Source organism: Hemitrygon akajei, chromosome 4, assembly GCF_048418815.1.
Source record: "Hemitrygon akajei chromosome 4, sHemAka1.3, whole genome shotgun sequence".
NCBI lineage: Eukaryota > Metazoa > Chordata > Chondrichthyes > Myliobatiformes > Dasyatidae > Hemitrygon > Hemitrygon akajei.
In genome coordinates this window covers 195085192-195102341 of record NC_133127.1, presented here as the reverse complement: position 1 = coordinate 195102341, position 17150 = coordinate 195085192, and the positions used below count along the sequence as shown (strand labels likewise).

The 17150-nt window shown below is 47.3% G+C and overlaps 1 protein-coding gene across 1 annotated transcript in view; it reads left to right on the top strand.

Annotated features, from left to right (window-relative positions):
- The first annotated feature begins 2259 nt into the window (after window positions 1–2259).
- The window catches only part of LOC140727086 (autophagy-related protein 16-like), a 107585-nt gene continuing 92694 nt past the window's right edge, over window positions 2260–17150 (top strand). The window contains exon 1 of the mRNA XM_073044330.1: window positions 2260–2376. Coding sequence (XP_072900431.1) covers window positions 2274–2376 — 103 coding nt within the window. The 5' untranslated portion in view covers window positions 2260–2273. The remainder of the gene's footprint in view (window positions 2377–17150) is intronic.

Below are 17150 nucleotides of genomic sequence, written 5' to 3'. Positions count from 1 at the left end.
ACTTACAGACATTTCTTATTGTAATTTATAGTAATTTTATGTATTGCATTGCAGCGCTGCCACCAAACAACAAATTTCACAACATTCGCCAGTGATAACAAGCCTGATTGTCTTGTCTTGAATATACTTCCACCAGGACAGGACACAGTGAACATCAGGACACTGAGGAGTGCGGTAGAACAGAGGGATCTGGGAATAAAGGTCCATAATTCCTTGAAAGTGGCATCACAGGTCATAAGGAAAGCTTTTGGCATATTGGCCTTCATAAATCAATGTATTGATACCGGAGTTGGGATATTACTTTGAAGATGTCTCAGATATTAATTAGGCCAAATTTGGAGTATTGTGTGCATTTTTGGCCACCTACTTGCAGGAAAGATATCAAGAAGTTTGAAAGAGTACAGAAAAAACTTACAAGGATGTTGCCAGGGCTTGAGTTATGGGGAAAGATTGAGGAGGTTAGGACTTTATTCCCTGGAATGTTGAAGATTGAGAGGAGATTTGATAAAAGTACAGTATGCAGAATTATGAGGGGTATAGAGAGGGTTAAAGCAGGCTTTTTCCACTGAGGTTGGGTGAGACTAGAACTAGAGGGCATGAGTTCAGCATGGAGGGTGAAATGTTGAAGGGGAATTTTCTTCACGCAGAGGGTGGTGAGTGTGGAATGAGATGACAGCAGAAGTGATGGATGCAGGTTCGATTGCAACTTTCAGGAGAGGTTTGGATGGGAAGAATATTAGGGCAATGGTCCAGGTGGACTAGGACTAGGCAGAATACCAGTTTGCCATGGATTAGATGGGCTGAAGGGCCTGTTTATGTGCTGAAATGTTTTATGATTCCATGAAGCCTGATGTAGATCAATCATAGGAAGATGTACAGCCCTAAAACAGGCCCTTTGGCTCACAATTATGAGCTATCATTTGCCTATTTACATCAATCCTATGCTAAACCCACCTTAACCCATCCCCACCCGGACTGTATCCCTCACCCACACACTGGGGTGAATTTACTGTGTCCAGTAAGCTCACCAATTTTGCGTGTCTTTGGGATGTGGGAGGAAACTGGCCCAGCCTGGGAAACCCACAGGGTCACGGGGGAATGTATAAACTCAACACAGGGATCTTCAAGAGGCAGCAGGGCTTGGTAGACTCAGTCTGTTCCATCACGGGCACATCCCTCCCCACCACCGAGGAGAGCTTCCAAAGGCGATGCCTCAAAAAAGCCAGCAGTGATCATTAAGGACCCTCACCGTCCGCAACATGCCCCCTTCTCCTTACTACCACCGGTGAGGAGGTACAAGAGAGGCTGAAGACCCACACTCAAAGTTGTAGGAACAGCCACTTCTCCTCCACGATCAGGTTTCCGAACAGTCCCACGAACACAAATTCATTGTTACTTTTCTCCCTTACTATTTATTAATTAACTTGTGCAATTAATTATATTTGTACTACTGCCTCAAGACAATAAAATTCGCGTTAAGTCAGTATGTCAGCCATTTAATAAATATGATTCTCAGAGAGAACTACACGGACTAGAAGGGCCGAGATGGCCTGTCTCCGTGCTGTAATTGATATATGGTTACAGCACAGAAATAGGTTAATCTTGTCCGTGCCACCACTATTTGAGCGAAGTTCCTCCTCAGGTTCCGCTAAAGCATTTCACCATTCATCCTATGTCACAACCTCAGTGGAAAAAAAATCCTGCTTGCATTTACGCATCTATGCATTTCATAATATTTATCTTTCTTATAGGTTCGGAGGTGAGGAGTACACAAAATGCTGGAGGAACACAGTCGGTCAGCATCAATGGAGTGCCGCGGCCCGAAAAGTCGACCGTTTATTCTTCTCCATAGATGCTGCCTGACCTTCTAAGTGCCTCCAGAATTCTGTGGGTGTTACTCTGATAATAAACCCGCTATTCTAAAGGGTTTTAAAGGGTTAATCGAAGCCGACGTGTGATTTCAGGACATCTTTTAAGAACAAACCAGGTTGTGGGGGGGTCTATAATCTACACATCCAGTATGCAGCCTCCCCTCCCTCTCTGTCGCGCGTCTTGCTATTCCATATCCTGTTCAACTGTACTTATCGATGTGTCCGCCGTAAATTTGGCTTCTTCGCTAAATACGGTGCTTTTAACCTGGAGAAGATGTACGGTGTTCCCCCCCCTCGCCCCGCCGAGGCGTGGAGCAGTCGGGGATTCCCTCCCCTAGCGCCGTGACGTCAGCCGCACTGTAACAAACTCCACTGTTGCCCATTCCGTCTGTCACTGCCGCCATGGCGGCGGGAGATCCCGGTCGCTGGCGAGCGAACATCTCCCGGCAGCTCCAGGAGAGGGACCGCGACCAAAAGCACCGCTTCAAGACCATCATCAACTCCTGTGAGGCCTTGCTCTTTGCTTAACCCTGGGGTCGGGGTGGGAGGGAATCCACACGCCGGTGCAGTCAACGACTAAACTCGGTCTACTTTCCCCAGAGTTATCTCGGATGGGCAGGGCGTTTTCTGGTGTGTTTTTTAAAAGTATATAGATATAGTCGTCTGGGGATTTCGTTTTTGGCTTTGCGTTAACCGAATGCGCATGGAGCCCGGAAGCGGACCTCGAGAAAGATACACCAGTTGTTGGGTAGAGTATGCTGGAGAAACTCAGCAGGTCAGGCAGCATCTGTGGAGAGGAATGAATGGTGGTCAACATTTCGAGCCAAGACGCTGAGCAATGGGACCGTTGTACACAGTGCGCTGGTACAATGCATCCTTCCTTCCTTCCCACTTCAGTCTTGTACCCAGGGCTGGATCTCTGTCCTCTGTATGCACACAGCGAACCGGTATGACCTGGAACTAAGATTCCTTACTGAGGTGTTGAATGTAGTGACACCCCGGTGGCTGCGGGCTGCCGGGGACACGGGGCAGTACGTTGACATTTTGAAGCTGCGTGACAAATGCCAGGACTGCCCTTTCGCCCCTTCCCCTCCCCTCCTTTCTTTTCAAATCTTTTAAATTATTATTATTATTATTATTCAAAAATACACAGGTACATCGAAGTAACAACACTTAAACAATGCCTCAATTCCTTTTTTTTTGTCTAAGAAGTTTTTTGATCGGATTGACTCTATTATTCTACCTTTTATTTGGGATAATAAGGGACCAAGGATCAGTAAAAATCATCTACAAAAGTTGAAAAAGGATGGAGACCTCGCGTTGCCTGATCTAAGAATGTATTATTGGGGAGTTAATTTGCGATATATGTCCTTTTGGTTATATTGGGGTGATAGGACTGACCGGCCAATCTGGGTAGACCTGGAACTGAGAGCTGTGAAACAGTTTTATTTAACTTCGTTATTAGGAGTTGCTCTACCTATACAATTAGCTGAAGTTGCTAATTTAAATTTATATCCTGTGGTTAAGCACTCTTTACAAATTTGGCTCCAGTTCTGCAATTTTTTTAATCTTAAGTTCCCCTCCCCTCCTAATGAAGCAGCAATCTGCTCGTGCCTCTCCCATTCATCCTCGACCAGGGGCTGGCGATAGGAGCTGGGGATTTACCCCTTGGATCCAGAACATAGTACAGCACAGTACTTCAGCCCACGATGTTGTGCCAAAGTTTTAACCAACTCCAACATCAATTTAACCCTTCCCTCCTACATAACCCCCTATTTTCTATCATCCATGTGCCTATGCAAGAGTCTCTTAAATACCCCTATTGTGTATACCTCTGCCACCACCCTGGGAGGGTGTTCCACACCCACTGCTCTCTGTGGGAGAAAAAAACTTATCTCCGACATCATCCCCATCCTCTTCTCAAATCACCTTAAAGTTATGCCCTCCCCCTCCACTTCAGCCCTGTAGAAAATGCTTCTGGCTGTCAACTTGATCTATGCCACTTGTCTTGTACACCTCTATCAAGTCACCTCTCATCCTCCTTCACGCTGAAGCGAAAATCCCTGGCTCACTCAACCTATCCCCATAAGACATGCTCTCCAATCCAGGCAGCAACCACTCTAAAGCTTCTGGGCACCCTCTCTGAAGCTTCCACATCCTTCCTACAATGAGGTGACCAGAACTGGACACAAGTGTGGTGTAATCAGAGTTTGATAGAGCTGCAACATTACCTCGTGGCTCTCCCCTGACTAATAAACACCAATGTGCCCTCGTACCCACCACATCAACTCACGTGACAGCTTTGAGGTGGACCCCACAGACCCTCAATGTTGCTGCATCATTCAATGAAGCAGGATGTCAGAACAGTGTGGGCACAGGCCCTTCTGCCCACCGAACATGATGCTAAATGAAACGACTCAGTTTCTGCCTACGTGCGATCCATGTCCCTCCTTTCTCTGCATCCATCCATCCAACACCACTTTCGTATCTGCTTCCAGCGCCGCTCTTGGTGGCCCCTGTGTAGATCCTGACAGCATCCACCTCAGTGTGCCTTAAAAATGAAACTTGCCCATCCCATCTTAAATGTTTCCCCCCCCCTCTCTGTAACCCCTACCCTTGGAGAAATACCCTGACCATCTACCCTATTTATGCTATCTATGATTGAGGTGATTTCCTACCACTTCCCCGCACAGCCTCCATATCCCTAGAATCTTTTTGTGTCCGGATATCCATTGAGTATTGTGCACAGTTTTGGGCCCCTTATCTAAGAAAAGATGTGTTGGAAGTGGAGAGGGACCAGAGCAGGGGTTCCCAACTTTTTTTTTTATGCCACAGAGCCTTCCCATTAACCAAGCAGTCCATGGACCCCAGGCTGGGAACCACTGGTCTAGGAGAATGATTCTGGGAATGAAAGGGTTAACATGTGAGCAGTGTTTGATGGCTTTGGGCTTGTGCTCGCTGGAGTTTAGAAGAATGAGCAGGGATCTCATTGAAGCCTATCAAATATTGAAATAGCTGGGACCAGAGGGCACAGCCTCAGAATAAAAGTTTAGCGCAGAGATGGGGAGGAGTTTCTTTAGCCAGAGGGTAGTGAATCTGTGGAATTCTTTGCCACAGCGGAGGCTGAGTCATTGGTAAGTTCTTGATTAGTCAGGTTGTCAAAGGTCACAGGAAGAAGATAGGAGATTAGGGTTCAGAGGGATAATAAATCAGCCTTGATGGAACAGATTTGATGGGCTGAATAGCCTAACTTTTGCTTCAATATCTTATGGAAAGAGAACAAAATGTTCCACAGTGAGAACTTCCAATCTGTATTTGGCGTGGTGTTCAATGAGTCCCCCCCCCAGCCCAGTCTTCTAAACTCCCGTGACTACAGGCCCAGAGCCGTCAAACACTCCTCATAGATCATACTTGTGAACCTCTTCTGAACCGCCTCCAATGTTAGCACGCGCTTTCTTAGATAAGGGTCCCAATACTCCAAGTGCAGTCTGACCAGTGCCTTATGAAGTCCCATCATTATATCCTTGCTTTGATATCCCAGCCCTCTGGAAATGAATGCATTTGAACTCCTCACCGCTGACCCAATCCAACTCGCCTCCTCACTTTCCCAGGACGATACTGAGCCCCCTAAATCACAGTCCGGGTCAATATCACTGACATTGGTCGTAAAATTTGTTGTTTTGCAGCAGCAGTACATTGAAAAACGTAATAATGAAAATCGATAAATTAAATAAGATGTACATATTGTACAGTACTGTGTAAAAGTCTTAGGCACATGTACATAGCCAGGGTGCCTAAGACTTTGGCACAGTGCTGTGTTTGTCAGTGTGGAGTGGAGAGGGAGTTTGTAAATCTGGTGGCAGTAAAGGAAGTTGGGAATGGTGAGGCTGGAATGCTATGGGAAAGGTGTGGGACAGCTGGCGGAGAAGGAATGCCAGGGGGCAAGGGTTGGTGCGGGTGCAGACACACCCAGCACTGAGACGCCAGGCAAGGTCATTTGATTCCAAACAATCGGTTTATTGATCATTGCCGAATGTCTCAATGGTGCTTCCCTCTCTCTCCCCTCTTCCTTCCCCTTTTCACAACCATGATGCCCCTCTCCCTGCCCCCTTCCCACTCTCAGTCCACAATAGACTCCTAGATCAAAATCATGTTTATCATCACTCACATATGAAATGAAACTTGTATTTTTGTGACAGCAGGACAGTGCGATACAGTACTGTGCAGTGGTCTTAAACAACACACACAAAATGCTGGAGGAATTCAGCGGGCCAGGCAGCATCTATTGAAAAGAGTACAGTCGACATTTCGGACAGAGACTATATATATGTGCTGAAGAATCTTGCAGAGCACTGAAAATACAGAATAAATTTGAAAATGCAGGGCAACGAGAGAGCTAAACAAAAGTAAGGTACTATACATGGGTTTATTGTCCATTCAGAAATCTGATGGCGGAGGAGAAGAAGCTGTTCAGGCTCCTGTACCTTGTCCCTGATGGTAGCAGTGAGTGGAGGGCATGTCCAGGGTGATGACGCATGTTGCCCCTCTGTAGGTCCCTCATACTACCCTCCTTTATTTTCACTTTCCTCCCTCTGCCCCATGCATGAAATTCATAAAACAACCAGCAAATCGGGAGAAAAGTGTCTGCACTCAGTGGCCACTTTATTATGTACTTCCTGTACACTGGGTGTACGTTCGTGGTCTTCTGCTGCTGAAGCCCATCCGCTTCAAGGTTCGGTGTGTTGTGCGTTCAGAGAGGCTCCTCTGCACAACACTGCTGTAACGTGAGGTTATGTGAGTTACTGTCACCCTCCTGTCAGCTTGAACCAGCCTGGCCATTCTCTGAGCTTTTCATTAACAAGCTGTTTTTGTCCATAGAGCGGCTGCTCACTGGATGTTTTTCTCTTTTATTTTTCGCACCATTCCCTGTAAACTCTAAAGAGTGTCGTGCATGAGAATCCCAGGAGCTCACCAGTTTCTGAGATACTCAAACCACCCTGTCTGGCACCAACAATCATTCCACGGTCAAAGTCAATTAGATCACATTTCTTCCCCGTTCTCATGTTTGATCTGAACAGCAACTGAACCTCCTGACCGTGTCTGCATGCTTTTGTGCATTGAGTTGCTGCCACGTGATTGGCTGATTAGAGATTTGCATTAACGAGCAGGAGTACAGGTGTACCTAATAAAGTGGCCACTGAGTGTCCTGTCAGGGTCAACGTCCCTTCATTAGGACTGGGAAAAGTTGGTGCTGCAAATCGTTGACTTGAAAAGTCTCAGAACAGATGTCAAAACTGGGGAGGGGGCATAGCTTTCGAGTTGAGAGGGGAAAAGGTTTACTGGGGACCTGAAGGGCAACATTTTCATCCAGAGGGTGATGAGTCAATGGAGTGAGGTGTCAGGGGAAGTGATTGAGGCAGGTACAAAGGTGACATTTAAGAAGCATTTGGATAGGTCCACGGAGGGATGGGATTGGGGGACGTGCAGGAGATTGGAAAATGTATGGAAACAACAGTCCCAAGGATTAAAAAAAGCTTATGAAAAGAAGTGGGCACAGCCCAGTCCATCACGGATAAAGCCCTCCCCATATACAACATTTCAATAGTGGTATAACAGTGTCATTGAGCTGATTATCCCCACCATTGAGTACATTTACATGGAGCTATGTCACTAGAAACCAACACCCATCAGCAAGGCACCCGGCACCCAGGCCACGCTCTCTTCTCTCTGCTACCCCTGGGAAGGGGGTACATGAACATTAGGACCCACACCACCCAGGCCACGCTCTCTTCTCTCTGCTACCCCTGGGAAGCGGGTACATGAACATTAGGACGCACACCACCCAGGCCACGCTCTCTTCTCTCTGCTACCCCTGGGAAGGAGGTACATGAACATTAGGACCCACACCACCCAGGCCACGCTCTCTTCTCTCTGCTACCCCTGGGAAGGAGGTACATGAACATTAGGACCCACACCACCCAGGCCACGCTCTCTTCTCTCTGCTACCCCTGGGAAGGAGGTACATGAACATTAGGACCCACACCACCCACGCCACGCTCTCTTCTCACTGCTACCCCTGGGAAGGAGGTACATGAACATTAGGACCCACGCCACCCAGGCCACGCTCTCTTCTCTCTGCTACCCCTGGGAAGGGTGTACATGAACATTAGGACCCACGCCACCCAGGCCACGCTCTCTTCTCACTGCTACCCCTGGGAAGGGGGTACATGAACATTAGGACCCACGCCACCCAGGCCACGCTCTCTTCTCACTGCTACCCCTGGGAAGGAGGTACATGAACATTAGGACCCACACCACCCAGGCCACGCTCTCTTCTCTCTGCTACCCCTGGGAAGCGGGTACATGAACATTAGGACCCACACCACCCAGGCCACGCTCTCTTCTCACTGCTACTCCTGGGAAGGAGGTACATGAACATTAGGACCCACACCACCCAGGCCACGCTCTCTTCTCTCTGCTACCCCTTTGAAGGGGGTACATGAACATTAGGACCCACACCACCCAGGCCACGCTCTCTTCTCACTGCTACCCCTGGGAAGCAGGTACATGAACATTAGGACCCACACCACCCAGGCCACGCTCTCTTCTCTCTGCTACCCCTGGGAAGGAGGTACATGAACATTAGGACCCACACCACCCAGGCCACGCTCTCTTCTCTCTGCTACCCCTGGGAAGGAGGTACATGAACATTAGGACCCACACCACCCAGGCCACGCTCTCTTCTCTCTGCTACCCCTGGGAAGGGGGTACATGAACATTAGGACCCACACCACCCAGGCCACGCTCTCTTCTCACTGCTACCCCTGGGAAGGGGGTACATGAACATTAGGACCCACACCACCCAGGCCACGCTCTCTTCTCACTGCTACCCCTGGGAAGGGGGTACATGAACATTAGGACCCACACCACCCAGGCCACGCTCTCTTCTCTCTGCTACCACTGGGAAGGAGGTACATGAACATTAGGACCCACACCACCCAGGCCACGCTCTCTTCTCACTGCTACCCCTGGGAAGCAGGTACATGAACATTAGGACCCACACCACCCAGGCCACGCTCTCTTCTCTCTGCTACCCCTGGGAAGGAGGTACATGAACATTAGGACCCACACCACCCAGGCCACGCTCTCTTCTCTCTGCTACCCCTGGGAAGGAGGTACATGAACATTAGGACCCACACCACCCAGGCCACGCTCTCTTCTCACTGCTACCCCTGGGAAGGAGGTACATGAACATTAGGACCCACACCACCCAGGCCACGCTCTCTTCTCTCTGCTACCCCTGGGAAGGAGGTACATGAACATTAGGACCCACACCAGCAGGTTCAGGAACAGCTTACAACCATCGGGCTCCTGAACTGGCATGGATAGCGTCACATTGAACTGTTCCCACAACCTTTGGACTCAATTTGAAAGACTCTTCATCATGTTCTTGAGATTTATTGCTTGTATATTATTTTTTTCTCTTTCGTATTTGCACATCGGTTTGTCAGATATTTGTGTGTGTGGGTTTCTATTGATTTTATAGTGTTTCTTTGTATCTTCTGGAAATGCCCACAAGAAAATGAATCTCAGGGTAGTATATGGTGATGTGTACGTACTTTGATATTAAACTTAGACCATAAGACATAGGAGCAGAATTAGGCCATTCTGTCCATCAAGTCTGCTCTGCCATTCCATCATGGCTGATCCATTTCTCTCTCCACCCCATTCTCTTCCCTCCTCCCTGTAACCTTTGACCCTCTGACTAAGAACCTATAAATCTCTGCTTTAAATACACCCAATGACTTGGCCTCCACAGCCACCTGTGGCAATGAATTCCACAGATTCACCTCCCTCTCGCTGAAGAAATTCCTCGTCATCTCCGTTCTAAATGGACGTCCCTCTATTCTGACTCGCATATAATTTACTTTGAACTTAGAATATTACTTTTCAAGGAATTATCAACCTTTCTTTTAGTCACTGGTAATCTGTTCACTATTGGTATGTACTGAGGTAGAGTGAAAACCTGTTTTGCATGCCATCCATACTGATCATTCCAAACGTGGGTACATCAGGGTGGTAGGAAGGAAAGCAGAATGCAAAGTAGAGGGGTACAGTTACAGAGAAAGTGCAGTGCAGGCAGACAGTCAGGTGTAAGGGCAACACAAGGCAGATTGTGAGGGCAAGAGTCCATCTTATTGCACGAGAGGACATTTCAATAGTGGTATAACAGTGGGACAGAGGTGTCGTTGAGCTGATCATTGCTGGTTGTTCTTGCCGCATCGTGGACGACTTTGTATTTATGTTTTTACACTCTCTTGTTCTGCACAGTCTTGTTTTGCAAGCAAGTGTTTCATTGCAACCTGTACCTCACTGTACTTGTGCACATCCATCATCAGAGACCCCTGCTACCTGTGTCAAGCCATCATTATTTCTTTAGTCTTTATTAGCGGTACAGCACGGACCAGGCCCAGTGGGCCACATTACCCAGCAGCCCATGTATTTAACCGCAGCCCAATCACAGGACAATATGCAATGACCAACCAACCTATAAACTGGTACGTCTTTGGACTGTGGGAGGAAACCACGAGGTCACAGTGGTAACGTACAAACTCCTTACAGCTGACAGCTGAATTGAACTCCAAACTGTATTTGTGTGGTGCTGACTGCTACGCCACCCTGGCTCTCACACCTCCCACTGGGCAGCAGGTACAGGATTGTGAAGTTCCACACCAAAGGGTTCAGGAACGCCTACTTCCCTTCAACCCTTTGACTCCTGAACCACTCGGCTCAATTCTTATTGGGATGACATGGTAGCATAGTGCTTAGTATAACACTTTACAGGGCTGGCTGTGAGATCGGGGTTTAATTCCCGCCACTGCCTGTAAGGAGTTTGTACGTTCTCCCTGAGACCACATGGCTTTCTCTGGGTGCTGTAGATCCCTCCCACATTACAAAGATGTTAGGGTTAAGTTGTGGACACGCTATGTCGGCATTGGAAGTGTGGCAACGCTTGCGGGCTGCCCTCGGTACAATCCTCACTGAATAGATTTGATGCATTTCACTAAATGCTTTAACAAATAAACTGATCTTTCTTTTTTTTCATCACAACCTCTATATTGCAACACTTTGCACTAAAATGGACTTTAAATTTTGTTCTAATTGTGTTCTTTCTTGTAAAAATGGTGGATCATTTATGGTCGGTAATACCCACAAAATGTGGGCAGTATCCAAGGAAATTAATAAATAGTCGACATTTCCGGCCTGAAACTACGACTGTTTATTCCTCTCCAGAGATGCTGCCCGGCCCGCTGAGTTCCTCCAGCATTTTGTGTGTGTTGCTTTGGATTTTGAGTATTTTTCGTTTATAGTTTACGTCTTTCTTGTGAATGTTGCCTATCTGATGTAATATCCAACTTTATCATGTGACCGGACATACAACCAAACAAAACAACATTCCTCCGACCACAGTGCACCCACAAAACGTATCACACACAGCACGTAAAGCAGAATATTACCACAAATAGGTTAACAAGATATAATTCAAAATGTAAGTAATGCAGGCACAGCACAGGTGCAAGTAGGTTTATCATTGGGCCTCTGCACACATGGACTTGTGCAGACGACAGTAAACTCCACTTTGTCTTTAACAGGACAGTAAGCTTGACTTTGACTGTGTAGTTAGTTTGAACATTTCTCTAACCAGAAGTACTCGGTAGGAGGGAGGATAGGGTTGGAAGGAGGAGGCAAGAAGCAGTTCATACTTGTCTGTCTGTCTCTATCTCTCTATCTATCTCTCTCTTTATACTGTTTGCTTCTATCCCGGCATGACACCCCACCCCCCCCCACCCCCCCGAGCTGCTGGAATGTGGACTAAACAGGTTAGATCATGCTTTCTTTCATTGCGTCTCCTGGCAAAATAATCCAAGTGCTAAAATTCCAAAACAGAACAAGAATTTCAGTTCAGTAAATGATCTAGGATCATTTAAAAAGGTAGCCAGTTGTTAACAAAACTACCGAACAAGGTAATGTTGCAGCTCTTTAAAACCCTGGTTAGACCACACCGGGAATATTGTGATCACATCTAGTTGCCTCATTGCTGGAAGGATGTGGAAGCTTCGGAGAGGGTGCAGAGGAGATTCACCAGGATACTATCCGCATTAGAGAACATGTCCTATGAGGATAGGGTGAGCGAGCTCGAGCTTTTCTCTCTGGAGCGGAGGAGGACGAGAAGTGATTTGATAGAGGTGTACAAGATGATAAGAGGCATAGATAGTGGACAGGCAGAGACTTTGTCCCAGGGCGGAAATAGCTGATATGAGAAGGCATCATTTTAAGGTGATTGGATGATTCTCCATGATCCTGACTGCTGTTTACATACCACCGTCGTAATCCGGTACTTGACATACTGCATGCTGCTGTCAGCAAACAAGAAATAGTCCACCCCGACGCATTTCAAATCATAGTCAGATTCTTCAGCCAGGCTTGTTTGAAGAAATCTCTGCCCAGTTACTATCAGCACACAACCTGTAGCACCAGGGGTCCCAACACACTAGACCACTGTTATACTAAGATAAGGAAAGCCTCCAGTATCCTGCCCAGACTGCATTTCTGATCACTAGGCTGTCCTCCTCTTATCAGCGTACAGGTAGAGGCTAAAGATCAAGGCTCCAGAAGTAAACACGAGAAAGAGGTGGTCACGGGATTGCTTCGAGTTGGTGGACTGGGCCATGCTCAAGGACTGACATGTGGATCTCAGTGAATACACTAGGGTTGTTACGGACTTCTTAAAAACAGTTGTAGACGAGTGTGACCCCACAAAATCATTCAGTCTTCCCCAACCAGAAGCCTTGGATAAACCATGAGATCGGAAATCTGCTGAAGGCCAGATCAGAGGCGTTAAAGTCTGGTGATGAAGAAAGCTACCAGAGGTGCACGTACGATCTCGGGAAAGCCACCTCCTGGGTGAAGTGGCAATTCCAACAAAGCTTGAATCAGTGAAGGATGCTTGACAGTTGTGGCAGGGCTTGAATGCCACGGACAGCATCTGGCCAAGAGGGGGTACCTGGCCGAGCACTAGTGACCTGTGCTGATCAACTGGCTGGAGTGTTCACTGAGACCTTTAACCTCTCGCTTCAGCGGTCTGAGGTACCCACCTGCCTCAAGCAGGCTTCAATTATACCGGTGTCTACGAAGAACATGGTCATCTGCCTCAAAGAATGTCATCTGGTGGCATTTACCGTGCCTATAAGATGTATTCACCCCCCTAGAAGTTTTCGTGTTTTATTGTTTTACAACATTGAATCACTGTGGATTACATTTGGCTTTTCTCACACCACCAGCAGAAAAAGACTCTTCCGTATCAAAGTGAAAACAGATCTCTACAAAGTGATCTAAATTAATTACAAATATAAAACACGAAATAATTGTTTGCATAAGTATTCACCCCCTTCAAGTCAGTATTTAGTAGCTGCACCTTTGGCAGCAATTACAGCCTTGAGTCTGTGTGGATAGGTCTCTATCAGCTTTACACGTCTGGACACTGCAATTTTTCCACATTCTTCTTTACAAAACTGCTCAAGCTCGGTCAGATTGCATGGGGATTGTAAGTGAACAGCCCTTTTCAAGTCCAACCACAAATTCTCAATTGGATTGAGGTCTGGACTCTGACTTGGCCACTCCAGGACATTAACTGTGTTGTTTTTAAGCCATTCCTGTGTAGCTTGGCAACACCATCTCCTCCACAATCTCCATCAGGGCAGATGCATCACAGGGGTGTGTGCTCAGCCCCCTGCTCTACTCACTTTACACTTTCGACTGTGTGGCTAAACACAGCTCCGATGCCGTATTCAAGTTTGCTGATGACACCACCGTCATAGGCTGAATCAGAGGTGGTGATGAATCAGCGTATTAGGGGAAGATTGAAAATCTGGCTGAGTGGCGGCACAACGAGCACTTCTCACTCAATGTCAGCAAGGCGATGGAGCTGATTATTGGCTTCAGGAGGATCAGAAGTGGAGAGGGTCAGCAACTTTTGTTACGTACCCCGTAACTGGGTGTCTTACCAGCAAAGATAGAAGTGTCCGTTGGAGTCTGGTGATACTATTTTCAACAGTGTTTATTAGTAAAAATATACAAATCAATATCAATGCAAATATACAGATAATACACGTTAGCAATACTAAACCTAAAAGTGTGGGTATAATAATAACCAATAATAAACAAGCTCTATCGTTGTCTAGGGCATAATGAATTGTCACATGGAAATATAAAGTTCAGTTCACTTCATGCAGGCTGAGGTAGTTGTTGGTCGATGTGTTGTAATTGTTGGAGAGAGAGAGGGCGATCAAACAGTGACAGCTATTGTCCTTGCAAACCTTCCTTTACGATCTTGATCCGTCGATGTGTTGTTGTGGCCATTCAAGTATGACCCCTCTGTCCTTTAGCTAGACCGTTCTTCCGTGGTGGACTTGTCACCCAGGCAAGGGTGGACACATACACAATCCCCCACCAGCCTCGCTATAAACACTGTGAGTGAAATTGACCGATCCTTCGTTCGGTCTCCGATGCCCCACACTTTCTCGTGGGTTTCTGATGCTCACTAGTGTGTCTCCTGGTGTGTCTGAGGGGTGTCTCCCCAGACCTCACTTTTATCCCCACTCACGGGGTCTCAGGTGTCAATCAGGTTTGAATGACAACCCGTCAAACCAGCCCACTCCGGCTGTCCACTGAGAAATTTTAATGAACTGAATGGTACCACGTAAACAGCCCTCTCCGCAGCCAGAAGTCTTTCGGGAGTCATAACATGGTGGATAAACATAACTCTCTCTCAGGCTGTTATCAGTAACAGATGTCCTGGCATGTTCTCTTTCGTCTCTCTCACTCTCTTGTTAGCAGCTTCGAAATAGTACCTGTTTGCAATTCTCCATGGGCAACTCTGCACCCTTCTGCCCATCAGAGTTGTTCATCCTTCGTAACACTTTAAATTCCTGGGTGTTAGGATTTCAGAGGACCTGTCCTGGGTTCAGTGTGAGCACGGCAGTGCCTCTGCTTCCTTAGGAGTTTGAGAAGATGTAGCAGACCCTGACGAACTTCTATAGTAGGTGCGTGGGAAGAGTATATTGACCGGCTACGGATATGGAAACACCGATACCCTTGAACGGGAAAGCCTACAAAAAATGGTGGATACAGCCGTCCCCGCCATGAGCACATGTGCAGGAAAGCAGCATCTGATTATTAAAAATGTGTTTTTAATGATCACGAGATCCTGAAATACATTAACGTAAAGTTCCTCAGCTCTACGTCATCACTGAGTTGCTTGCTGGCGGAGAACATGAAGGAGCTGTGCGTCCATCGTGCTGCTGCCTGAATCGATGGAGGCTCGCGGTCAACTGGCCAGTGGCCGTCACGGTTGCTTCTCTTGTGATCGCAAGACCCTCTTGGATACCGTTAATGTGCTACGCTGCAAGTTGCGTTCATTGATTTATTAGCTGAGAGCAGGGGTGGACGGCGGCCGAGCCGCGTGGCCTCGGTCATAGCGAGGCCTCGCGCCGCGACGTTGCCTGTTCACAGCCGTTGGGGAGGGGTGTCGGAGCCAGTGTGCTACATCGGGGGGGCAGTGTCCAGGATGGAACCAGTGCCGCACCATTCCCCCCCCCACTGTTTGCTCGGCAGAAGACAAGCCCTCTTGTGGTCAGTGGCCTCAGGGCCCCAAGCTGAGGGGCCGCTTGCTTTACAGCCACACACCGAGCTGGCGTGCTCCACTGGGGACCACGAACCACAACATCCGGGCTGGCGTCACTCCCCGTTTTCGTTCAGCAGAAGGCAAGCTCTGATGTGGTGGACTGAAGATCTCAAAGGGCTGAAGGATCTGGAGTATGTCCATAGATACTTTGCGTGCTTGTAGTTTTTTAGTTTTCAACATGTGCTTGTTATCTTGGAAATGCAACGACTGGGCCTTAAGCTGCAGTAACGGCTGAGAGAGAGATCACTGGTGTGATCCACTGTGGTCGGTGTGGCTGTTGTCCAGGCTGGAGTTGGTGTGTCCCCCCCCAGTGTTTGGTGGGCAGAAAACAAGCACCGTTGTGGTTGATTATAGATTAATGTCGCAAGTTTTGGACTCTTGCTGTGTAATTATGATGCCTTGGGTGCTTGCTATCCTGTGCGTGCTTTGTGCTGTGTGTGACTGTTGGTACTGTGTTTTGCCAACTTGACCCCAGAATACCGCTGTTTCTCTGGGCTCTATTCATGAGTGTTCATGTACGGGTGATTGACAACTAAACTTGAATTGAATTGAATCTGTCATCAGGGACCCCCACCATCCAGGCCGTGCTCTCTTCTCACTGCTGCCATCAGGAAGGAGGAGGAGGACTCACGACAGACAGACATACTTTATTGATCCCGAGGGAAATTGGGTTTCGTTACAGTCGCACCAACCAAGAATAATGAAGAAAAATAGCAATAGAGAACCATAAATAATTAAATAATAATAAGTTAATTATGCCAAGTGGAAATAAGTCCAGGACCAGCCTATTGGCTCAGGGTGTCTGACACTCCGAGGGAGGAGTTGTAAAGTTTGATGGCCACAGGCGGGAATGACTTCCTATGACGCTCAGTGTTACACCACCGGGTTCAATAACATTTTATTACCCTTCAACCATCAGGCGCTTGAACCAAAGGGGATAACTTCACTCAACTTCACTTGCCCATCACTGAACTGTTCCCACAACCTATGGACTCACTTTCAAGGACTCATCTCATGTTCTTGATATCGATTGCTTATTTATTTGCTATAATTTTTTTTGTGTCTTTTTCTGTTTACGCAATTTGTTGTCATTTGCACCATGGTTGTTTGTCTGCGTGATCTTTCATTGATCCTACTGTGTTTCCTGTGAATGCCCACACAGAATTGAATCTCAGGGTTGTATTTGGTGACTTCTACGTACTCTGTTAGTAAATTTGCTTTAAACATTCAATTTAGTAGGGCTAGTGTAACTGGGTGGGCGTGGGTCAGCCCAGACTCAATGGTCTGAATGGCCTGTTCCTGTGCTGTGACTAGACACAGACTAGGCAACACTGAATTTTGACACTTCAGGAAGTGGTTGCAAACATGAGGCAATATTTCTCGTGCTGTCATTGCTTTCTGGCATTTATTTAACCATAAATCCATAAGACATAAGAGCAGAGTTAGGACATTTGGCCCATCGAGTCTTCTCTGTCATTCCATCATGACTGATTTACTGCCCCTCTAAACCCCATGCTCCTGCTTTCTCCCCATAA